General features: G+C 35.3%; 1 protein-coding gene across 8 annotated transcripts in view; it reads right to left on the reverse strand.

Annotated features, from left to right (window-relative positions):
- Positions 1–27,344, reverse strand: part of COBLL1 (cordon-bleu WH2 repeat protein like 1) — a 155,603-nt gene that overhangs the window by 31,384 nt on the left and 96,875 nt on the right. For 5 of the 8 annotated variants that reach the window (XM_058549129.1, XM_058549128.1, XM_058549133.1 and 2 more), the window contains 5 exons: positions 17,021–17,222; positions 15,071–15,299; positions 14,216–14,254; positions 9,843–9,940; positions 9,507–9,743 (listed from right to left, as the gene is read on the reverse strand). In XM_058549129.1, the coding sequence (XP_058405112.1) occupies positions 9,507–9,743; positions 9,843–9,940; positions 14,216–14,254; positions 15,071–15,299; positions 17,021–17,222 (805 nt within the window). Of the gene's footprint in view, positions 1–9,506; positions 9,744–9,842; positions 9,941–14,215; positions 14,255–15,070; positions 15,300–17,020; positions 17,223–24,291; positions 24,333–27,344 lie in introns of all 8 variants that reach the window. The other 3 variants (XM_058549135.1, XM_058549131.1, XM_058549134.1) reach the window with 2 other exon arrangements.

The raw sequence follows: 27,344 nt of genomic DNA on the forward strand, positions 1-27,344 counted from the left end.
TTGTTGTACTTGAGGGTTCAAAAATCCTCAGAGGAATAAGACCAGGACTAGGCCTCACTATCTGGTTAACACTCATCAAACCGAAGGTCCATGTAACAAAGCAGGTTCATCTGTTAAAGGTCAATTTTACAAAACAACAAAAGAATAAAATAACTTTATAATACTAGAGTTGGAAGAGAGTTTTGGAAATTTAGTTGCAAAACCCAACCCATAAAGAAGTTCAATGGTTTGTTCTTCAAGGTAGAAGATGAATAAGAGAATGAGAAAAATAGACCTATTAGTAGGTATAAAAGGTACAAAGAAGAATATAATAGACCTATTAGTAGATACAAGACTGTCTCTCAAGCCAGGCTAAGGCTTCTTCTGCCACAATATACTTCCTTTCCAACCCTTCTCCGTGCAGATCAGGAAAAAACAAAGAAAATTTTACAACCTGTGCTATACCGTTGGGAGGTTTTTATATTTCTCCTCCTGAGCCAATCTATGCTTTCATTTCATCAACCTACAATACTTTGAGACAGTACGTAAGTCTTATTAGTGGTCATCCCTTACTTATAACATTTTTTAAATGCTCAAAGATGAGGGCCTAACTCAGTAGTACATCTTGGATGAAAAAAGACAAGGTGAACCAGAAGAAAAGAGCTCAGGATCAAGTTAAAAAGACAGAGGATGGTAGTAACCATGGTTCTCTGTGGCCATAGTGATCAGGGACAAGAGGTGCTTAGAGGCAGGTAGGAGAATACTGAACATCTACAGGTTAACTGAGTGTAAGGCCTCAACCAGAGTAAAGAAGCAATCAAGGGAACAAACTGGGACCAACGCAGTTCTTCCCAGAGAGGGAGGCAAGGCTGTATGGCAGGCGTCATCCAAGTGACCCCATAGTTTTATCACTATGGCTCCAGGAAAGAGGCCTGCTTCTCTCTGCCCTGGCCTCTATTAATACATGCTAGTTACCAGAGAAAGGCATGTCTCCCCCATGAGGTCCCAAATGTCACAGTGGTAAAAAGGCTAAGTAAACTTCATACTATGAGACCTTGTAAAGAAGACTCCCAACACTGACTATTTTCATTGATATTTTATTAACTGAGCATGCACTTCAGAGAGGTACAATTTTTGTATACTAGTAGATAAGGAAGAGAAATCCATACTAATTCCATAAATGACCTATTGTTCTTTGAATAGTATTGTTCTTTAAAGTTTAACAACTTTATAATGAGCACAGTTCTTTACATTTATGTCAGAGGTAAAGCTGGGAGAAACCTAAAAAGTAATGGCTCAGAGGATTTTTGTGAGCATTAAATGAGTAATGTGCTTAGAACTTTGGAACATTAGTAAAACCTATATAAGCATTAGTTGTTACTTTTGCTATTGTGATTATGATCCTTTGAAAATCTGATGAAAACTACAATGACAAAGTATATCTTATATCTGGGAAAGCCTTAAAAAGGAAGTAGCTTAAATATTGTACTGTGCTGCTGCATTTCTCTACTGAATGAAACAAGTCATATTTTTGGAAGTAAAGACAGCTGTATCCTGTATATCAAACTGAAAATGCCATGGCAACCACTGTTCCTAGGCAATTGTAGAATTATGTTTGTGGTCCACTTTCTATGCAATAAACATAAGTGAAGAGTGGAGAGGAAAATCAATTGTTATGTGATACCTTGGAGAAAAAAACTAAAAAGAGGTATCTTAAAGATTACAAATACCTACTCTATTACAACAACCTTAATCACTCTGCATAAAACTAGGATTAAAACTCATTAAGTGAAACTAATACCAAATATATACTTGCACATTTTCATAAACATATGACAATCTATCATCTTATCTGCTTGTAAACCATGATAAATATTAAAAGATAAAATTGGGTAAAAGATGAATAATGTCAAACATTTTTTAAAAACAATCGAATCAGTTGTCAAAAAACTAACATTCTAAGTATTAAATTTCACTTGCATAATACTGGATGGCAAAGTATTTCAGTTTCTCAATATTTGAGTGTTTGTCTGCAGCAGAATGCAAAATGAGACCAAATGAAAAACCCAATCAAGATAATTCCTTACTGTGTTTCCAGCCCAAAGCCAATATCCTAAAGAAAATGCGGTACCACGCTAATAGCCCAGGAAAAGCTGCTCGCTGTTGTATACACACATAACTTGAAGCAGCAAAGCCACACCAAATGTGCAAACATGAAGAATTCTCAAAAGGTTCCGTGAAGTCTATGGGTCAAGATTACCCACAACTTCTTTCCAATTCTTCTTCCTCTTCTTCAGATGCTTAAAAATTAGCTTAAAAGGCTAATTTGTCAATAATGCTAAGACATCCTTTGGACACTGATTTTATTCAACGTGCTTTTCAAGACACTTGGTTGGCAGTTATGGTGCAGACACTGGATTTCTGAATTTAGTTTCAATCCCAGAATTCTAAGTCATTTTCAATTTAAGTCAATGTCATTGCATTTCTGACTTGTGTCATGTATGAAATAATGACAATCTTATGTAAATAACTATATAATCTTTTGTAAATAACTATACACATTTTATACAGTAATACATGCGATATGGTTCATGTAAATAACAGCATGAGCCAGCTATTACATATGTTGTTGCACAAATGGCATTTCAAATCTTTCGGCAGAATCATATTCACAAAATGCTCAAAAAGTACCAAGAAAAACCGCCAGAAAATTTCTAATTGGATAGTTTTCTTTCAAATGAACATTTCCATAGAAGACAGTATATTCACCCTTAAAAGGAAAATGACACAGGGCTTGAAATCATGTGAAAGAGAGTACCGAGCAATTCAGGGACATGAAAAGGACACTGTAGCAATGACAGTAAACTATGCATTCTCTAAAATAAATTCTTCAGGTGGATAAAATAATTTTAGATGCAGAAATGTCCCCAAAAAGGTTAGGATAAATTATTTTACTAACTTGGATCGTCACTGAATCCTCTTTGGAAACTGCACAATCGGTTGCCAAAATTAGCTCAGAAAATCAACAGCCTTTTATGTGAATATTTTCAATTTAAGCTCCAAAATCACTATCCAAATACCTTAATTTGCCAGTATTGAGAAATGCCTTAGAGGAATGAGGTACATTGTTAAATATAGACAGCCAAAAAGTATAAAATAGATGTGGTTGACAAAATTTTTTCCAAGCTACAGATAGACTGACTTATGCGTAAGCCTGCCTAAGGCAAACATAATGTCAATGACTAGTTAGAACACTAAAATGAAATAAAAGCTCAAAATGAATAAAACTAGGCTAATTATAAATCACTTTGTCATGCATTACTGTTATTTATCTCTTGAGCTCTATTTTCTGGCACTTCACCTGCAGGAGATAAGCGTTTGCTATTTCCAATATAATGTAACTATTTCCAATATTTCCTTTCTGCTTTATTAAAGCATGCGCTGGGGAAAAAATTAGAAAAATCAGAATGCTGTAGTTCTGTTAAACAGCGCACCCTTGTGGTTCATTTTGCCTCCTAAACAATAAAAATTACAGGATAAGAATGTATTCAAAATGCTTATGGACTTGGAAATGATTTTGTTTATTTTTTTTCCCCAGTTATTTTTTCCCAAGCCTGCTATTACTTTTAATCATTAAAAATAGCACCTTTTTAAAATTTCAAATTCAAAACTAAGTTGTTAAAATAGAGATAAAATGTCTACAGTGATGATGACTATCTTTAATTTTAAATTTAAAACAAGCAAGCAGTAAAATAAGTAAAATTCACCCATAAACTTATATGCTTTGCTGAATTTCCTGAATATTTGCATCTAGTTATATAAACAATTTCAATTCAAGGGTCAATTTTATTTATATGCATTATGTAATGCACGCTACATTTTAGTTGTTGGTCCTTAAGCTTTCATTACAATCTTGCTAAAATTCTGGATTTTCTGTAAAAGCTTAGGAAAAATATTGCCAAGAATTACCTGGGCCAGTTACTATAAAAGTAAATGTAAGCAATTTTTAAGTTATCCAAGTATTTCTGAAAATTTACCAGATACACATATGAAATACTATATTATGTGATATTCTGTGTGAAGACAATCTCATTATATATACTATTCCTGGCTATGTGAAAGTTGTGATTAAAGTTTACTTATTGATTCTCTTGAATACCTACTATGTTACAGAATTTTGCTGGGGAACACAATTCCTACTCTCTGTTGCAGAGAGGAAAAGGGGAAAAATTAACAATGTTATAAGCTTTAAACAATAATCTAACACTAATGTTTATCTTCAAAGGATTAGGTAACTTATCCCATATCATATTATATCCATCAATGGAATATTATGCAGCCTTTAAAAAGGGCAAGCCCTTTACGTACTGATAAGGATATCCAAAATACATCATTCAGTACCGAAATGTGATGTATAACATAGTGCATGTAGCATATGACCACTTGATAAAAAAAATAATATGTAGCATGAATATTGGCTTTAACATGCATAGATTATGTCTGGAAGGATACACAAGAAACTGTTGGTAGTGGTTGCCTCTAGGCAGAAGAATTTGGCTAGGGGCAGGGTAGGGAGGATTTCACTGTATTCTCCTTTTTATCTTTAGAAATATATATCATATGAATATACTACCTACACATATGCATAAATTAAAACAAACAGAATAAAAAGGCACATGAGAGACAAATTCAGAGAAAGTAAGATCACTCTGGGCTGGAATCTTTAGTTAATCCTCTGTGAAGAACGTAAAAGAACAGTTTTAATTTGAATGGGTGAGTAGAAATGAAGCTGATGGAACTGGGGGGTGACCCTACTCTGAAAGGATAGGAAACAGGATCTTGATGAGCAAGAAGTCAAATCTTGGGTCAAGGGGCCGGCCCCGTGGCGTAGCGGTTAAGAGCGTGTGCTCCGCTGCTGGCGGCCTGGGTTTGGATCCCCAGTGCGCACCGACGCACCGCTTGTCAGGCCATGCTGTGGTGGCGTCCCATATAAAGTGGAGGAAGATAGGCACAGATGTTAGCCCAGGACCAGTCTTCCTCAGCAAAAAGAGGAGGATTGGTATGAATGTTAGCTCAGGGCTGATCTTCCTCAAGAAAAAAAAAAAAATCTTGTGTCAGAGTTATAAGCATACTGAAAATGATGAGGAATTAAAGTTTAAAAATAAAATTGTGCTTCTGCACAGCAAAGGAAACCATCAACAAAATGAAAAGACAACCTATGGAAAGGGAGAAAATATTTGCAAATCATATATCTGATAAGGGATTAATATGCAAAATATATAAAGAACTCATACAATTCAATAGCAAAAAAATAACCAAGGCAATTAAAAAATGGGCAGAGGAACTGAATATACATTTTTCCAGAGAAGATATACAAATTGCCAAGAGGTACATGAAAAGGTGTTCAACAATACTAATCATCAGGAAAGTGCAAATCAAAACCACAATGAGATATCACCTCACACCTGTTAGAATGGCTATCAAGAAGATAAGAGACAAGTGCTGGCAAGGATGTGGAGAAAAGAAAACCCTGTGTACTGTTGGTGGGAATGTAAATTGGTACAGCACCTATAGAAAACAGTATAGGGGTTCCTCAAATAATTAAAAATAGAACTACCATATGATCCAGCAATCCCATTTGTGGGTATGTATCCAAAGGAAATGAAAACTAGATATTGAAGAGATACCTGCACTCCCTTGTTTATTGCATCATTGTTCACAATAGCCAAGATATGCAAACAACCTAAGTGTCCATGTATGGAAGAATGGATAAAGAAGATGTGGTACATATACATATACAATGGAATATTATTCAGCCATGAGAAAGAAGGAAATCCTGCCATTTGCGACAACATGGGTGGACCTTGAGGGTGTCACACTAAATGAAATAAACCAGACTGAGAAGGACAAAAATACTGCATGTTATCACTTATACGTGGAATGTAAAAAAGTCATACTCACAGAAACAGAGAGTAGAAAAGGTTGGCAGTGGCTAAGGGGTGGGGAAAATAGGGAGAGGTTGGTAAAAAGGGACAAATTTTCAGCTGTAAGATGAATAAGGTCTGAGTATCTAATATAAAACATGGTGATTACAGTTGGTAACGCTGCATTGTATAATTGAAATTTGCTAAGATGGTAGAACTTAAATGTTCTCTACAAAAAAAAAGATAAATACATGAGCTGATGGATGTGTTAGTTAACTAGATGGTGGGAATTCTTTCACAATGTATATGTATTTCTAATCATCTCAATGTACACTTTAAATATCTTACAATTTTGTTTGTTAATTATACCTCAATAAAGCTGAGGAAGGAGGGAAGGAAGGAAAGTAGAACCCTCTCTCCCCCCCAAAAATGGTGCTCAGTTTGTAGAGGACCTTAAATGTAAAGGTTCTGAACTGGAAAGTGATAACTACAAAATATAAATATGGCGGCTTGCCACATTCTTTGTATTCTGAAGACAACAAGTGGGGAGATGAGTTAAGTACTGGTCTTCTCCTTACTCTTTTCCCCGGATTTCTCTAAGGCATGACTTCAGCAGACAGAATGGAAGAAAGGGACCAGGAGACATTATGAAGGGAGAATGAATGAAGGATTGATCACTAATTAGATGTGAAAAGAAAAAGAAAAAAACATCAAAGATGATCTTGAGCTTTTCAATCTGGGAGAAAAAAGATGAGTTTGATTTTAAATATGCTGATTTCCAGGTAGTGATGAGTCACTAAACAATGGTGAATTCAAACTGTAACTGGAAAATATTGGGATTGGAATTACAAAGTTGATGTATTAGTTTCCTAGGGCTGCCATAACAAGTTACCATGACTGGATGGCTTAAAACAACAGAAATTTATTCTTTCACTGTTCTGGAAGCCAGAAGACTCAAGTCAAGGTGTTGTCAGGGCCATATTCCTCTGAAAGCAGTATGGGAGAATCCTTCCTTGCCTCTTCCAGCTTGTGGTGACTCCTGGCATTCCTTGGCTTGTGGCAGCCTAACTCCAAGCTCTGTCCCCACTGTCACATGGCCTTCTCCTTTGTGTCTCTGTGCCTGTGTCTCCTCTTCTGATCAGGACACCAGTCACTGGATTTGGGCCCAACCTAAATCCAGGATGATCTCATCTCAAGATCCTTTACTTGATTACATCTGCAAAAACTATTTCTAAATAAGGTCACATTCACAGGTATGGGGGGTTAAGACTTGGATATATCTTTTGGGGAGACACTATTAAAACCACTACAGTTGAGAACTCGATGAAGAAAAGATATTTTTTCTGAAACAGTATAGTAAATATAGGCTAAGACCATGGGTTCAGGTACGTCCAAATTTAGAAAATGAGTAAAGGAAGTGGTAGCAAGGAAAAAAATAGAAGAGAGCTGAGATATAAAAAGCAAATCAAGGCCAAGAAACAGAGAAAAATCAAGACCAAGGGGTGATTCACCAAATCAAGTATGGCCAAGAAGTTAAGGAAATAAGTGCTGAGATGCCAAGGAAGGCTTGAGTTCACATGACCATGCCCATGTGTGTGCGCGCGCGCGCGCGCGCGCACACACACACACACACACACACACTCGCTTTCTCACAAACAGAACCACAGCTTAATTGTTAAAGAATTTTTGTAATGAATAAATAAAAAGTAGTTCCTCAGCTTCTCTAGGGAAAAACAAATAATTCTGGGTCCTACTGAACAATACATCAAAGATCTATCCAGATGTCCAGATCAAAAGAAAAAAATAATTAGAAAATTGTAGAAAGATGTCTAGTTTGCCAAAGGCAACATATTAAAAAAAAGATTACTTAACATGGGGGCATCAACTGGTCATAGAGCAGTGGGTGAGAATCAAAAGAAATAGCTTTCGGTGAGGTCACGGGTAGCGCGGTCCAGAATTTTAAGAAGCGGATTATTAGAAAGACAACGTAGACGTCTTTGGGATCCAAGCACAAAGGAAGTTTACTGGAATAGATTGGATGAGGACAAAAAATTTGTAAGCAGGGGCTAAGATTTATTTCTGAATAAGGAAAAAGACAGACTTTGGTAACTTCTCAAGAGTAGAATAACTTACGCTTTTAGAGTATAGTTTTACGGTAATTAAAAACATAAAACAATTCTGAAAGTGCTACCTTTTAAAGGACTTACTATGATGAAATGTAAAGGAGTTACAGACCCTGACTTGGTCTTTGCTTATCTACCTCAGTTTCAATCTCTGTTTCTTGCTCAGGCCCAGGCAATGCCATACTCTTCACATTCTCGCATCTTTGAACAGAGTTCCCCTTGCCTGACTAACACAATCCCACACATTTTAAGATTGTGACATTTCACCCAGCTACCAAGCAGTCACCCTGGAAAACTTTGTCAGTAAATGATTCTATCATTTGAAAAAATAACTATACTCATGATTTGGTGAGATTTTATACCACAACCATTAGACAAGAGAATCTTAACAGAAATAAGAAGGCAGCTTAATAGACAATTTTCCAAGTAACTAGTGAGTTTCAGCATTTTTGGGATTCATTTCTATCTACTCGAGTTACTATTTACTTTCTAAAGATGCATATGATAGTTTAGGAAGCACAGAAATGTTTATTAGTTGGTTGGGAAGAGTTGATTTACTCGAGCATTGAATTTACTAAGTTTCCAACGGAGAAGGGGGAAACAAAATCTTTCAATGAGATGTAAGAAAACTTCTCAGTGTCTCAAATATCTCTAAATAAAATTTGCTCTTAAAGTTACCTAAATCATTTGTCTGATTACAAGCAACAAAATACACGGTCTCATGCTCAATTGCATTTACTTAAAACTTCATTTATAGTCCACATGAATAAAGCAAGGAATGTACAGATTTTATAGGCATGAAGAGTAGTCTGCAAAATGGATTTCCACAAAACAGCATACTCCAGGAAAATATGGGATTAAAGGGGAGCAATAATAAGAAAGTTTGGGAAAAATGTTCACCTAGACAGTGTTTTAAACATAAGAGCATCTAAGAGAAACTGCAATATATTCTATATAAAAAAAAACTTTTTTTTTTTTTTTTTTACTGTAGAGTATCTATGTACCAAGCAGACGCAGACACCAGGATTTCCCACCCGCCCCCGCCCCGAGAATCTCAGAGTCTGGTCAGGAAGATATATCTACTTAAAAACACATGAACACAACACAAAGACTGTCGCTGCTAAAAAAAAAAAAAAATTGTTCAAAAATAAGTATTTTCATTCCTAATATATGCATCAAGCAAGAGCCTCTGGTTGGGCCTTAATAAAGCAGGACTTTATGGTTTATGGATGATTTATTTGCTTGAATATGAAAGCTACTTAAAATTGACATGTTTATTCTTTACTACATTGCAGAACTATACATATATAGAGAATCTCTTCTCAGTACCAATCTTATTAGTAACTAGTTATTCATCTTATTGTAATATTAGTAATTGTTACTAACCTTATTAGTAGTCTATGTGCAAAAAGACAAGTTAGGAAAAATAGATGGTTCCCAGCCCCATCCTAAAAACACAAAACAAAACCAAGTTACGCACCTTATCTGTTTCATCCACACTCATGGATTTCACTACGCAAGAAGCTGGCCTCTCCTGCATGTGAGCAAGGTCCTGGGGGACACTCTGAGACCCCGACATGGGAGGCAATGGAGCCCGCCTCTTCTTTGGTGCATCCGATGGCAGGGTGTTTGAAATATAAGGTTTGGAAACGGTATTGGACCTCATAAAAGTTGGGCGATGCTTACTTACTAGGGGAGTTGCAGGGGCACTTGCAGTCTAATAAAGAATAAAAAGGCAAAATCTATATGTAATTTCAGGATAAAAAGCACATGCAATTTAAAAAAGATTAGAAAAATCTGATAAGCAAATACTTACTTGCTCCCGCTTTTTCTTACTGCGTTGAAAAAAGCTGAAAAATCCTTTATTTTCTTTCTCCTTCATAATGTCTAGGTTTTGTGATATTTGGCAGGACTCTAAAATAGAAGAAAAGCACCTTAATTTTGTATACAGAATTCTGTGTTCACCTTCAAGGTTTCCCTCACTTACTTTCCCTTGAAAAACTTTTCTAATGATAAAAGCTACTAATTATGGTCTACTATGAACCATGCACTCTGTGAGGCACCTTATATCTTATTTAATTCTTGAAGCAACAAGTAAATTTAGTATTATTGTTTCTATTTCACAGAATAGGAAACTAAAATACATACTTGAGGCCAACAATCAGGAAATGACAGAGCTAGGACATAAACTCATTTCTTTGTGACTCAGAGTCTGTGTTCTATACACAATTACCAACATTTCAGAAGTAAAAAGACACTTCAAATTAAACAATTCAAAGTTGCTGTCATATAGTTTGTCCCATTGTTTATTTTGAATTATAATTTTGTCTCAGAGCCAAACTATCATGAAATATTTTATTCTCCAAAACATGAGTTATTATAATTACTTAGTACTTTGTTAAATGTTTTATAAATGTTATTTCTTTAATCCAGTGGTTCTCAGCTGGATGTGATTTTTACCTCCTCACCCCTCAGAGGACATTTGAAATGTCTGGGACAATTTTGGTGGTCACAACTGGACGCAGTATGGGGAGAGTACGTTGCTGGCATCCACTGGGTAGAGGCCAGTGATTTTGCTAAACATACTACAATGCACAAGACAGCCCCCCAACAAAAAAGAATTATCTGGCCTCAAATTTCAATAATGTTGAAATTAAGAAATCACACTTTAATCAGAATGGCAAATGTCCAGCTCAAGGCTGCATATGTAATACTTCATTTTCCAAAAAGTCTCCCCTAATGTCAACTGAAAGGGCCTATAAATAATGATAAATCCAGTAGTGCTGAGCTATGCTGGCCCAGATTGTCTCTAAACACCATTTCCCACTAAAAGGAACCATGATTGCTCAATAATGGTTGATTCTTTGTCAATATCAAGGAATGTACAAGATGAGCCTGGAATATCTAGTCATATCATAGAAAAGGCAAAGTCTACTGGGGCCATTTTAAAAGGACTCAGGAACCAATCTGATATGGTTTCCAGTGGCAAAAGTCAGGACAATTTGGGCGTCATAAGAATAGCTCAATAAATTGAAATATATCACATATGTTTAATTCCATGCATTCATAGTGATACCAAAATAATAACTCATCCTCACTGTTCACTTTTGTGTACTGGTAGGGAACCACTTCATTGTTTTAAAAAACTGATGAAGGGAAAGAATCACACTTTTATCTTGCCTTTCCTGAATGAATTCTACCTAGGTAGACAAAGAGCTGACGTGGGGAAATTTGCTTTTTTAGAAATATCTCAACAAATAATTAAAGGAATGTTTGCAATAGATTATGACCATTTTTCAACTCTTAATTAACTAAGATATAGGTGATGATTATTGATGGCTAACATCAAAAAACATAACTTGTCATTACATGTCTGCTAATGGAAGTACACAATGCCACCTATGAAGTATTCTTACCAAAAATATCTCACTGAAGTGTGATCAAGTCTCTAGATTTAACAATCAATTTACAGGAAATAGAGAAGATAGAGAAACACACTAAGTGGCACCACAGGATGCAACCAACAACATTGTGAATGTGGGAAAATCTATAAGACAAATGACCTGGTTTCTTCAACAAATAAATAGCAAATTAAAAAAACAAAGTTAGAGAGACAAGGAGTGGGGATCTGTAAATTTAAAAAACATCTCTACAAAGAAACATGTGGGTTTTAAGTTAATCACAATATAATTTCAGTGACATTGGAAACAAAGCACAGTATATCAAAATTTGTGGGATAGAGGTAGAGTAGAACTTAGGGGTAAATGTATAGTCTTAAATAAATTTAAATCTTAAACAACTATCCCTCACTTATGGGTAAATGTGTAGTCTTTTTAGTTAAAAGAAATGTTTAAAAAACTAAATTATGACAAAGTAGGGGTTATTCCACGACAGCAAAGATAGTTAACACCAATAAATATTATTAATGCAATATGCCTCAATAACATAATAAAGGAGAACTATATTTCACAAAATAAAACTTCATAAATCTGAGGCTTCAAATCTTGAGTAAGCAGTATGCTTTCTGTACAATGAGTTTATTGACAATGCTAACTAATAATAATGAACATATGGACAGCACCTTATGGTTAAAGATTTTTTTACATGCCTAATTTATTTATTAGAACAATTCTGTGAGGCAGGTATCGTAAGTTATCATTTTGAGCCCTTTTTCTCAGTTGGGGGATGTAAATAAATGGAAGCAGGTGGTATCACCCCATTACATATCTGAGGACCTAGGTGACCAGAGAGTTTGAATAACTTGCACCAATATAGAGGCATTAAATGGTAGAACTGAAACTAGTATCCATTTAAAAATGATTTATAATACCTTTGACTTTTTCTTTTCTCCATTTTTTTTTTTTTTTTGTAGAAATGCTACTGTTCCATGTTAAAACAGAATCCTCCACTAATTGAATACAGATATACAATTAAGTTTAGCTGGAATAGTAGATGGAAAATTCACATGGTGGTGCAGTGCAATAAATGTAACCAGAGTATTTCATATAGTTATTTTTGGTAAAGCAATTTCCAGGCACCCAGTCATCTTACACACTAGTTCACCCTAAGTCTTCACTTAAAACTCGATGTCAGGGATCACTGCAAGTGGGAGTTAAACACGAAGACAAACAAGGGCTTGAGTTTACTTAGAAAGCAACTCAACTACTGTAGTTTCCTGTTTCCAGAATAGATGTTATAAGTAATTGCATGCAAAGTTCTAAGCCTTCTGATAATATCAGACAAAATTAGGAGGCAGGGGCATTTACAGCAATTGGATTGACTTTGTAGATTCTGACACAGTAAAAGGAGCTTTCTTAATTTTCCTATTCCAATCTCTTAAGGTTATGTTCATAACATTTAATATTCTGAATAAACTACACTTACATTTTTGGCGAGAAGGGATATTAGAAATCAATGCATTCATCACCTTCAAAATGAGATCAACAAGATTATGGAATTTGCTTTGGGTTATATATGTAGAGAGTGGCAAAGTTAGGAGCAAAAGCCAGTACAAGTAACAGAATGCTGTTACTGGAAAGAGCCACAGAGACCACTTTTTCCAATCTCTTTACTACAGAAGTGAAGGTGAGATCTAGACGGATAAAGCTATTTGCCCTATCAGCTTGCCAAATGAGCTTGACAGCTAATATAGTCTCAGAATTAAACTGCCTGTCTTCTGATTATTAGCCAGTATAAACTTTATGACCATAAGAATTTCCAACTCCTTTGATCAGACTAGTCCTCATGATAGCCACCAATAATAAATAAACACACTATTACTTATATGGGCTTAAATCTTGTAACAGAGAGGCTCATTGTGCTATGGGAAAATTGGAAGTGGTGAAGAAAGAAGATTCCAATAACACATAACATGTACAGTTTATTAAACTTTTTTTAATAGGGTGGTAATTATTACAGTAATCAGTTGTCTGAGCCTATCCTTTTTAAATGGTAGGAAAAGACTCTAGACTTTAATATTATTGGCTAATTTTTTAAAAAGTTTTCCTCTATGAAAGCAATATATTCCCACTGTAAAATTCTGTAATATAAAGAAAAGAAGAACCAAAAAGGTCACTCATAGCCCTCTACCCAAATGTAACCACTATTAAAATTTTTTATATATTTCCTTTCAGACATTTCATGTAAAAGTTTTTTTTTACACACTGTATTAAACACACTTAAAGGCTTTAATAGCTAATTTTAGCATTAGCATTTTCCATCTTATTACAAAATATTCACAATTTAATGGCTGCAAAAATTTCCTATGATTATTCTTGATATACCTTGATATACTTTGATTATTCTGAATAATTGTTCAATGGAAAGAATCTGAGATCCTTCCATGATACCACCAAACTGTCAGCACTTGTATCCAATAAAGATCCTAGCAAAATCATTTTTTCTTGTCTGAGAGTTAAGAATATGTTTCACAGATTCTTAGAATGATGTTAATTTTTAAACAATTACTGAAACATAATTATGGTATTAAATTGAGAGGTCAAGGAGGGGCCATATAAATTATTTTTCAGGAAATAAAAACCAAAGAGCCCTCTAGGTTAAAATCTCTTACAGAATGTACACCTTAGTAATGTTAAGAAAACAGGTAAAATTAGAAGCTTATTTTCAATTTACCCAACAGAAATAGAGATTTCATGTTATAACTTGTTTCTACTGATTCATATGCCTTACCTTGTAAAGATGATTTATTGAAGGCAGTAACAGAAGTGGCTACAGAAGGAGGGGGTAAAAGAGGGTAAATTGACTGTAAAGATGATGTTTGTTCAAGTATAAAACATCATTGAGTTTAAATAGTCATCTATGGATTATATAAAGCCACAACTTTAGGATAAAGTTTGAAGCTGTCTATGCACAGAGGATGTAAGTAATCATCCTTCACTAAACTTTTATTTCTCCTAATAAAACAAATTCGTGTTGAATAAATAAGCTTGCATTTATCTATTAGACATCATAGAAATCAATATTATCTAAGATCTCCAAATTTTAATACATTATTTCTGTAGGTTAATACTGCAAGCTATTTCTATTTAGAAAATTTGGGAATTTGACTGACTCATTTTATACTCCAGTTGATTTTGGGTGCTGAACTCAGAAAAAAAATTGTCAAGAAACTTCCAAATCTGAATGATAATTAAGACTCAGAAAACAACCATAGTGAGTCTACGGTAATTCACATTTAACAAGAACAAAGAATTTACATGTAAATTTTTATTTTCTGTTTAAATCTTAAAGCCACAAAGAATTAAGTTAAATTCCACCAAAAAATATTCATGGGTAGATGGAAAAGTGTAAAATGTGGATGATAGCTAAGAAAGACAAGTTTTTATTCCAATTTAAATAACAAAAATCAAGTTAAATTTTATTACATTTAGTTTTCTCTTCTTATTTCCAATGGCATGTATTGACTTTTAGGTATAGGATCCATTAACTTGCCATTATGAACTTGAGAAAACCTATACATAAACACAATACACATACATATACATATATGCACATCTTGTCAATTAATAAAACAAAAAGTCTTACCTCTGCTGACATCCATGGCATATAATTCTCTTAGTCCCAGGTCATTAAGAGATTTTGTCATATCGAGGGGCTCCTGAGATTGATAATCCTTCAACAACAGTGTATGTAACGGATCAAACTCGCATTTGCTGCATATAATGGGGGCAAGATCTTGAAGTGGTGCATGTGGGCTAACTCGCACTATCGTCTTCTGTGTTTTCTTAAAATTGATCACTACTCTCACAGTTTTCTGAAACACAGATTAAAGCCATAGTTATGCCCTAATTCATTTACTGAAACAAACTTTCTACAGTGATGTCTAGAATAATGAGATAATCTACAATTATATATTCACACAATAAACAGTATTTTTCTGTTTTGGTGTAAAATTCTCTTTTGGATCAATGTTATTTCCTAAATCCAAAGCAGATTCTTGGAAACTTTTTGCTTATTATATAATTTAGGTTAAATTCACTACCCTTGTACAGTAAAGTATTAAGTAGGTTTAATTTCAACAGGGAACACAAAAGCCTCATCTAGTACTATTGATATTTTTGTTTTGTTTCCTAAAATTTACTTTAAAATTAGCAAACATACATAATAATACAGAATTATACATGTTTTAGTCTACCCTTGAGTTGAAGAATATTTATCTTTCTATTGGTTTGTGAGTAGTTTCAATGAAAAAAGGGGTATCTTGGTTAAAATATAAAATTTTTATGCTTCTCTATACTGGAAATAAGATAATCCATATAAAGAGCACAGCACAGTGTCAGGCACATAGTACGTTATCAATAAATAAACATTAACTATTGTGACTACCTATTGTTGTCACTATTATTACTACTTTGGCTAATTTTCATATATCATTAAAGAATATTAAAATATTCCTTATTTAGATATCTAACAATACTAATTCAAAATTATTGAGAAGATTTTAAACATCATTTTAGTGTAATTGAATTAAATCCTGTACATAAACATAACTTAGAAACATGTGACCAAGCTAAGTAAAATCTACAGTTTGCAGATCCTCAAAGCTTAACGTGTATTTGTTAAACTAAAATACCATGTATAATCCCATGCTAAAGCATAAATAATATGATGTCCATTTAGATACACAGCGTATGTATCTACATAGAAAATAGCCCAATATCCGAATTAATATTTAATATTCACATTTTATAGAAAACAAATGTTTTAATATTATAAAAAAATTAACTTTTTAATAAAAAGCTTCATAATATGAATAAAATGTGAGAATATATGTACTCATCATATGTAAATAGACTATTAATACATAGATTATTAATATACAGATAATATTTAGTATATATAACTTGATATATTTTCTGAAGTTAAAAAAAAGGTTGATGTTCCTAATGAAAGAGTATTCTTGAAACTCATAAAGTTCTACCCCTATTGCTTATAGAAACAGAACAATTTTATAAAGAAGTGATGATATTAGAATCATTGTGATTAAAATTTTTTGCTTAAAATTCATATATTAAAGAAAACTGAGTCATTGTGTAGCTCAAATTAACAATAATTTAGAAGTTAATAAATTATAACCACCACTTACCAAGTACAGAGAAGCCAAAAAATTATCTTAATAAATAAGGGAATTTTCATTAAAAGATTCTAAAACCTTCCTTTAAATATAAACTACTTTTTAAAAGAGTGGCTTAAAATACAAATCACTCATAACTGTCAGATTCTGATATGGTCATATATAGATCACTTTAGAGCATCCAAAATCTTAAGTATTCCCCAAATTCTAGTTAATCCAAAGATCAATAACCAGATGAATTCTAAACAAAGTGGCCTAGGAAAACATGATAGCCATGTTCACATCAAATTTAACCAGGAAAGCCAATTTTTACTTCATTTATAATGAGCTGCAGATAATGACTGAAAAATTAACTTAGTATTTTAGCCACAAGACATTAAAATCTACAGTGAAATTCTTACCTCTGGTATTAAAAGTGTAGGTTTTTTCTTATCCAAAATTTTTGGCTTTAAAATTACTTTCTCCACCTCCAACATTCCTATTGGTGTGTTCGGTTTAAATTTAATGGGGTCCTTTTCAGCTGACAGCAAATCAATTGTGTAACTTGATGGATTTAAGTGATACTGTGCACAGAGGAATATCAACAAGTCCATCATAGGTTTACTGTAAAACAAAAGTAATGCTGATCATAAAGGTCCATAAAACAATTTCATTAACTGTTAAAGTTATTGTTTCAAGTATTTTTCTTAGGGATCTCTTGTCTTCAGTAGATACAAGGCCATAAAATAGTATTTGTGAAAGCAGCTTAAAAATCTAACTACAATATATTTTTCAGACAAAATTACAATAATTAAAAAGTTCTGAGTAGTACTCATGAGAGCTTGGATCCTAGTGTTGATTTAATAATTACCTATATTTTATCTGTCAAATTGTCTTCATATTATAATTTTTAGGAGAAGAAGTCCTTTCCTGAGCAGCGACTTAGTTTAGCAGATGCTGCTTCATAACATTATTTTGAATACTAGCAGTCTTTAGCTTATGAATTGGTTATATTCCAAAGTTCTCGTAAGAATAAAAGCATTAAGAACCACCATCGCCCTTTGGGCTTTAGAAAGCATAGTGAGTATTTACATGAGGAAGCCCACAAAATCCTAAAGAAGAGTATAGTACAGATTTCTTAATTCATTCAAACAATAGTTAATATTTTCTAGGCACTGAAGACACAGGACAAGTGTTATGGCATACTTGCCCTCGTAGATATACTACTCAACTAGACGGACTAGACCAAGTGTTGGCAAACTACCACCTGCAGGTCAAGAGGAGCCTATAGCCTGGTTTTGTAAATAAAGTTTTATTGGAACACAACCATGCTCATTTGTTTACATAATATCTGGAACTGCTTTTGTGTTACAATGTCAGATTTGAGTAGCTGTGACTGAGACTCTATGGCCCACAAAGCCTAACATATTTACTCCCAGGCCCTTGACAGAAATAATTTATGGGCTCTTGTGTTAGACAATAAAAAAGTAACCAAATAAATGTATGAGATAATTTCAAATAGTAATTAAGTGTTAAGTACTAAGGGTAAGACAGAGCCTATTTCTATAGGAAATTGCATGCCCAACTTGAGATTCAGAGACACTTCCCAACTTTCTGCTTCTCTCTCCATAGACTCTAATTGTTGACACAGACTCACGTTTTCATTCACACCAACAACAGAACAATATGGTCTCTGAGTCTTGCTTAATTGTCAGCCCTGAAGGAAAGCACACTAAGAAATCTTTTGTATTATGTGCTTTCCTCAAGTGTTTGGTGATCTTAAGCTGTTGGTTCATATTTAAGACTGAGGCGCTAAAACACTGTGTAGAAGTCATATTTTCATGGACTGAGGTATAGGTTGATGGGCTTCATTATAGAGTAATCAGGTGGCCAGCTATTTTTTTCCATTGGGAAATACAAATGTCAATAAAAAGCAATTCTCTGATTTTTTTGACTAGAGATACGCACCTGGCTACTGGCTTTCAGGAACTTGACAGGGAAATGAGGCTAGGAATCTCACCAATCAGTATGCTATTTTTAATTTAGTACATCTTTTCACATGCATCTCACCCTCACTCTCCTAAGTGGAGTTCCCAGGTCTGTAGCCTCTCTGGTTCATTTTTTCCAGAGAGGCAGTCTCCTGCTGGGGAAGGGTTAGTTGTCTGACACTGCGTGGTCTTGGGGTCAAACAACACTTTATATATAGTCTCAAACCATTCCCTGTGTTCAGCCCCCTACCTCATCCTCACCTTCTGTGGCTGTTGCCCATCTTAGGCCACAAGATTGCCTAAACATACCAATCTCAAGAGGTATGTTTCATAATGGTACCCTCACATCTCTTCTCTTCCCCCACATAGAAGAGCACCCCATTATACATATACCAAGAAAAATAAATAAATAAAATACTCTAAGTCCCTTAGTAAAAAAGAAGTTTTCTGAAATATGTTTCAGTCCTCAAAATGTGTTCCCTACGTCTTTATTAGATGCTTGCACAATAAAATTTAGGAGTTTTATGTGCTTCTCTTGAGCTATCTGGTATGCTCATACATAAATTTGTGTATAATTGCCCAAATTTTGGCTTTGGATAGTACATATTAAACTCCACCCAGAGGGAGACTAGCTTAATGGTATTATTGAAGTTTATGTTTTTAATAACATAGTATGCCCTAAGAGCAATTTGATGCTACATACCAATTCTAGACTTGGAAGTGTTACCTTCTTTTTCTGATAGTAAATAAAGTTAAGAAGGATTAGGTAATGTCTACATAAATACAATATAATTATAAATACAGTTAAGCTGGAAGAGGAGAGAACTTTCACTGCCAACTGAATGGAGAGCTGTCCACTGTTGTCTATGAATAAATGGTGATATGTTCAGATTGTATTTCTCTTTTTCTCTATATATAAATGTGCCAAGTAATAAATGTAAAAACACTAAAGCTTATACTTCAAACATCTTTTACTTCCTAAATATACAGTTCTTTAGAATCTCTGCCAGAAATACACAAAAGCTAATAAGACAAAAATAATTATTAGTGTAAAGTTTTGTTTTCTTTTTGTTAATCCCAATTTTTGTGCCACCATTTTTCATCCTCTTATGTACAAACATACAAACATTTAAATAAAAAGGTATTTTCCATTTTTATTTTTTTATTTATTTATTTTTTTGTGAGGAAGATCAGCCCTGAGCTAACATCTGCCAATCCTCCTCTTTTTTTTTTTTTTTTTTTTTTGCTGAGGAAGACTGGCTCTGGGCTAACATCCATACCCATCTTCCTCCACTTTATATGGGACACCGCCACAGCACGGCCTGACAAGCGGTGCATCAGTGCCCACCTGGGATCTGAACTGGCAAACCCCGGGCCACCACATCAGAGTACGCACACTTGACCGCTTGCACCACCGGGCCAGCCCCGTTATTTTCCATTTTTAAAAGGTAAGAACAATTTAGCACTCTGAATGTACACTTATTTAACCCTTCTGATATGCCTTAATCAATTATTGTATTTCTATCTGTTATATTAATTTTCTAATTTAATAAATGGAGTGGATAATGGACCAAGAATATTATAATAATGTCTTATTCCCTCAGTCGACTTGGTCATCTGTAATCTTTGTACACTATACCAGATTTCATGGCAAAAGGTTGCATGCTGACTAGAGCTATATCATGACCTTTGAACTCAACACTGCCTAAATGTTTTCTAATAAAAACGCCTCTTTGAAAGGCAATTAAAAATCATAGAACTTCGTTATGACTTTATTCTCATCTTCTGTAATTCCAGGTTTAATTCTTTATTCAATAATTCCAGAAGCCAATTTTGTCTTGAAAATATTCCTATTCCCAGACAGATAAATGCAACAGACCAGAAAGTTCTGTAACAGACAGAACAGAAATACAGATGGGAATTTAATACTGCATATGATAATGATATTTCAAATTTCTGGGGAGAGAACTGAATTTTCAATAACTGATACTGGAAAAACTGACTAGCGATGTGATGAAAAATACAAGTTATGTATCCACCTTATTTCTTACACTAAAATAAGCTCCAAGTGGATGAGATATAGAAATACGAGGATAAAGCTCTAGGGAAAAGAACAGAATAGAAATCCATCTTTATGTAGTTTACACTCTAGAGCAGTGCTGTCCAGCAGAGCTTTCTGCAATGACGGAAATTTTCTATATCTCTGTTGTCCTGTACAGTGGCCACACATCACACGCGGCTATTGAGCCATTGAAATACCTTGAGCTAGCCGACTAACTAACAGAATTTTCTTTTCATTTCATTTCAACTCAATTCAAGTAGCCACATGTGGTGAGTGGCCACTGTATTGGGCAGAGTAGTTCTAGTGCATTGGTTCTCAAAGTGTGATTCATGGACCAGCAGCATCAGTATTGCTGAGAACTTGTTAGGAAGGTAAATTGTCAAGTTTCAGCCCAGATTATTGAATCAGAAACTCTGAGAGTGAAGCAGAGCAATACGTGCTTTGACCAGCACTCTTCCTGATTCTGATGCACACTTCGGTTTTCAAACTAGTGATCTAGAGAGAAGAGGATAAACAAACAAGTAAAATATATAGTCTATCAGATAATGATAAATGCCACATGAAAAACAAGATAAGGAAGGAGGTTAGGAAATGTCCTAACTGAAAAAATGACATTAGACTACAGACTTGAATGGAATGGGACATCTGGGGAAAGAGCATTCCAGGCAGAGTTGTCATGTGTAAAGGCTCTGAGGTAGGAGTGTGCTCCATGTGTTTAAGGAAAAACAGAAACCAGTCCTCTAGGGTTAAAACGGTAAGCATGAAATCAGAGTGACTATAGAGCTTAAAGGTCTGGTGAAGACTTGGGGTTTTATTGAGTGAGATAGAAAATCACTGAAGAGTTCTGAGGAGTGATGCGATCTACTTTACATTTTAAAAGGATTATGTTCTGATGGTTGTGTTCAGAATAGCCCAGGGGAGCAGTTACAAAGCTATTGCAAAAATTTAGGTGTGAGATGGTGGTGGCTTAGACTAGTCAGATTCCAGATCTATTCTGTAGGAGCTGATAAGAGTAAAGGCAGTGCAAGAAGAAAAGGGTAAGACACGAGAGACAGAAAGAGGAGCCAGCCAGTGGACAGAGGCCAGGATTGCAGGGACACTGCAAAGTGGCAAGATCGCTGAAAGGACCCAACAGGAGGCCTCAAATGCTAATTTAAATTATTTGCTACATGATATGCTTACTAACCTCTCCCTGGTGACCCACAAACCATCACCAAAGTCCTAGTAGCTTTGGGAGAGGTTAAATCAATTTCAGAAGGTAGAGACTGAAAAAGAAGAATCCAAAAATAAGGGGACTGGGCCTGTGGCCTAGTGGTTAAGTTTGGTGCACTCCACTTCAGTGGCCCAGGTTTAGTTCCCGGGCGCAGACCTACACCACTCATCCGCGGCCATGCTGTGGTGGTAGCTCACATACAAAATAAAGGAAGATTGGCATGGCTGTTAGCTCAGGGCCAATTTTCCTCAGCAAAAAGAGAAGGATTGGAAACAGATGTTAGCTCAGGGCCAATCTTCCTCAGCAAAAAAAAAAAAAAAAAAAAGAATCCCAAAATAAGATATCAAGTCAGAGCCAGAGGTGGCTCCAAGAACACAAACCCTTGGGAATTTATAATAATATTATAAAGGGTATTGAACTTTCCACAAGGTGGGGTTCAGGTCAATCTTATCTAGACCTTAAGGAGCAGAGTGACCTCAAGATGGTATCTGGGTTCCATCTCTACCTAGATATGAACTCCTCTCTGGCAGGACCACCTCTTAGCAATCTTTACTCCCAGAACCTAATACAATGTCAGGCACATAGTGAGGTCAATGTCATTGAATGAGGAATTTATAGGAACCAGCCACTATTTATCTCGAGGTAATTCTGCTTAAATATCCATGAGCTCAAACACATGGCAGACAATATACAACTGAGATCGCCGTATAGTATGTGACGCATGAAAAGGCAAAGTTGTTGAAAGGAGATTCACAGGCTTTAAAAACATATAAGTGTGGGGGCCGGCCCGGTGGCGCAAGCGGTTGAGTGCACGCGCTCCGCTGCGGTGGCCCGGGGTTCGCTGGTTCGGATCCCGGGTGCGCACCGACGCACTGCTTGGCAAGCCATGCTGTGGCGGCGTCCCATATAAAGTGGAGGAAGATGGGCACGGATGTTAGCCCAGGACCAGTCTTCCTCAGCAAAAAGAGGAGGAGGATTGGCAGATGTTAGCACAGGGCTGATCTCCTCACAAAAAAAAAAAACAAAAAAACATATAAGTGTGAAAGCTGTTTTTTTTTTAATTAACAAATTTGACTAGTAGCCTTGTTGTGTCTAAAGCCACGACATCTTTACACAGAGGTGGGATTTAAGCATTAAGTTGGGCTAAGACTTTTTCCAAAAACAGCCTCAGACCAGTTCCAATGCTTGAAGTATTTAATTGAAACCTCAGCCATTGGCACTAAAAGCACAGAAGAGATGACCCTGACCTAGACGACTTTGAGGGTGGGGATTACCCTCATTATGTCCAGCTCTACCATAAAGGAGCCATAACCCTATAAAAGTAGGACATTAACTTTTAAGCAGGCCCTGTATCCATTGGGGCTGCTGTGGGGATATCTAGTCACAGAGTGCACCCAAAGAAAATGAAATCATCTCTTGAGTATAGTTGTTCAGAATTATCCACCTGGATGCCAAATTACTACAACCAAAGACCACCATTTTGGTTTGAGGGTAATTATCAGAGTTGATGCACCAAACAGCAGTTGGCTAACAGGTTCAACCACGGGATCACCACAGGAAGGATGCTTGTTTTCTTGTTTGCTAAGGTAGGAGCACATGCCAGCAGTCTACCTGAAACCCGAGCCAAGTGATTAAAAGTTGAAAAGGATTGGCTGAACTTGAGCATCACTTCCTCATTCAAGTAAGGCACAGTCTCTTCCTCCTCTATACCACCAAGTCACTTTGAATTTTGGGTTTATTATATTACTTAACAGAGTCTGCTTTGTACTAATACTATTTACATATTTTTTTCTCTTGTAAAATAATGATTTCCTGGAGGGCAGATTTTTTTTTAAGACTCTTTAAAAACTCTTCTTTGAAATGAAGATCCCTATGAGATTTCCCACTTCCATTTAGAAATAAATAACAATCCCGTATATTAATTTCATATCTGTTACCTCATTTGATCTTACAACCACCACAAAAGCTACTCCCATTTTATGAACGAAAAAATTGAGATTAGAGAAGTTACATGAGCAGATTATGAAGAGCATCTATATAATTAGGGAACAGTGAGGATTAGAATGTCCTGACTCTTAATCCAGCTACATTTAGCTTCATGACACCATAAATCAGGCTTCAGGATGGGGTGGATGGTTTGCAAAAGGCTATCTGCTGCAGTTTTACTTCATGGATTAATGACATCATTAAATCACCCCCTAAATCCTCTGGTGACCCTTTCTGCATTCATGACGTATATTAGGCGTAATCTTGTCTTAGTTTTGCTAGCTGATAGATAATGCAAGACTTTCATTTTTGTGTTTTAAAAATCCAAATGGGTATCAAAAATGAAAATCATAGTTCCCCAAAGAGCTCTCAGATCAGCAAGGAGTCCAACAACTGCCTTGGTGAATTTCCAAACTCTGAAGGTGCTTAAACAAAGTCACTTACCAATAGGGTGGCTATGTAATTTATCATCCAACCTGGGACACCTGAGAGCGAAAGGGGGCATTATTAGTAATTACTCTGGGATAACAGGTTCAAATAGGGACTGTCATAGGAAAATGAGGATGCATGATGATAAGTACTTATTAGGAGTAGATGAGTTTCAAGCATCTGAGAAGGGGCTGAACTCTACAAATAAGAGTCTTCCTTATTATGATTCTTTAAATCTCTCCTAGTATCTAATAAAGTATTTTACCCATTTTCAACACAGCCTCAAAACTGAGCTGAGTTGAACTGGTTCCAGCTGTCCCTTACAAATGCACACTAACAACTCAATTAGACCAATGATAGTATGGGAATTTTTAGAACATTCCTATTGTTACTGATGTCTATTTATCGTATGCTAACCCACCTAGTTCAGTAATGAGTTCAGAAATGAAGCAATACTCTCTTAACTACACCTGTGTGCATGAAATGAAGTGGATCAGGTACATAAAACAAATAAACGTAATCTCAAAGAACGTTTATTGAATTATGCTATAAGAAACATTTTGAAGAAAGTAACACAAAACAAAGATTTGAAGACAATAGATCAGATCAGTATTAAATGGACAAAAGTTCTTATATCAAATACTGAAAACAGGTATTTCTAAAAGTAGAAAAAAATTTGAAATTCACCACTTTAGACTAAACTCTGCCTAGTCATTTATCTTGGATATTATATTCAGACATAATTATAATTACCTTCATAAAAACTGTGATTAAAGAACATACCAATTAAACATACATACACATCCCTTATAAAAACAGAAATACTACAAACATATCTCACTGCAATTGGGGCAATTCAAATATGGACAAAGTATATGATAAAATTTTATTGACAAGAAAGTTAGAAATCATTGACTGAAAAAAAAGGCAGGTAACAGATAGTATGTGCAATATGATGCCATATTGGTAAAAAACAAAAAAAGTGCCTATATATGTGTGTATATATATTTGTGTGTGTGTGTCTAGGCATACGTGTAGATATGAATAAAAGGCTATATACCACAATGTTAATAGTTGTAATCTGCCTGCTTAATAATGACATGGTGCTTAAAATTTTTTTAGGCTTATCTGTATTTTTCTACTTTCTATAATATTCAACTATTGCATTTGTGGTCACAAAAAATTAAAAATAAAATTAACAAGGGTCATTGTTACAAAGCGAAGATGCCAGGAAAGTAAAGAGAAGAGGGTGGCCCTCCTAGAACTACACTCAGAGGGCATTTGTGAGTATTCTGTCACCCTTTCTCAACCAGGAGAGCAATCAGCCAACAGAGGCTTATGTGCTCCCTGGCTCAGGGCTGTGGAGGGCAGTCCGAGAGCCTAGATTACAGGATTCTTCACTCCCAAGTGAAAAAATTCAGCCAGCACTTAAATACACTTAACAGTTAAAATTCCAACTTTTACTTTAAGCAGCTACCATTGAATAAGTATCTAAACCAAAATTTAAGCATTTTTATGGAGTTCAACATGATTTGTGCCACGCAATAGATTTTTAGTAGTGTGTTCTTGAAACCTATTAGCCTATTTATTATATAATATGTTTACCACACATTTGTCATTTGATATTTTTCAATAAATATAAGTATGAAAGGAAATTTTGAAACTCTTCGAGATCTATACTGTTGTGTTAGTTTTTTTTAAACAAAATCGACCCACATCAATCCAGTATTATCTTGTCATTTTTCATAGCCTCCTTTTTTCCAATAGGTGGCACTGTAGTCCATGTAAAATGCTCCTAAGACAGTAATCTGACCCACCCAGTGCCAGTCAATGCTGTGGGCTTACTCTCAACTCTGCTATCCACTGTGCTACTAGACAGGCCAATCAGGCCACAAACCATGTACAACATGTCTCTGGGTCATTTTACAGGCAAAGGCCAGAGAGTTGGATGACTTGCTTGAGATCACACAGCAAGATATGGAATCAACTCAAGGGCCTGGGATTTCTAACTTCAAGTTCTCTGCTTTCTTTATTTGTGTTTCCATTCATGTCATTCTCAGATTTGCTCAAATCAAAACAAATTCCTATTTATGGGATGGGCATAAAAGAGAGAAATATCTTCCTCTGTTTAAACGGTATTAATTCCATTCTTCCCTTTTGTAGGAGAGAGTGCACTAGTAGAGCCATAGAATGCTCTCCCCATAGGCTAACAAAGAGGATTAATGTCAACTTTTTATCAAATTTCCCAAATGAAAAGTGCTTTTAACGTGTCCCAGAGAGAGAGAAAAGAGGAAAAAGGAAAGAACACTTATTCAGTGTGGAATCATTACATACTGGGCTACAAGGTAAGGACCTGACGTGATGTACAAATGAACCCACGTATTTCCTTATTCTCTGTAATGTCTGCAACGGTTTAGCCTATAAGCTCATTTTCATTAAAAATTAACTTTTCCCAAGTACTGGTAGATACCACCACTTATGCTGTTGTGTAGCGTGGCATTTTCTGAGGAGGACAGCCTCTAGGCAGCTTGTCTCTAACAGCAGTAACCATTAATGCTCACTTTTAGTAAGGCACAGAGCTGCTGTGTCTAGTGAAAAAGGTCATTTGCTCTACCAGCACACACATATATACATAAATATATATATATATACACACACACACATCTATATACATACACATATATATACCTGTACCTATACTACAGCATACTACTATATGTTATATATAAATAAAATATTTTCATTGCTCCTTCCTGAAATCCAATCATCCATGACATCTGGATACACAGAAATGCTCAAGAGTTTAGGCTGGCCCTGCAAAGGTTCACAAAGGCAAGATGGCAGACACAGGGTGACTTTCAGTCATTAAAGATGCAGTATCACTAAGCTCTGCTACCAAAAGATTGTTAAGCCAGCAGAAGGCTACCAACCTAATTCAGGATAGCAAGTTTTTAGTTTTCCCTTGAGCATAAAGTCTATTACCACCTCCAACCTTATTGTATTCCCTAATCTAAATAAGCTATTTGGTGAAAAATCAATGTACAACAAGTGCGTTCTTCTGAAGATAG

Source organism: Diceros bicornis, chromosome 10, assembly GCF_020826845.1.
Source record: "Diceros bicornis minor isolate mBicDic1 chromosome 10, mDicBic1.mat.cur, whole genome shotgun sequence".
Lineage (NCBI taxonomy): Eukaryota > Metazoa > Chordata > Mammalia > Perissodactyla > Rhinocerotidae > Diceros > Diceros bicornis.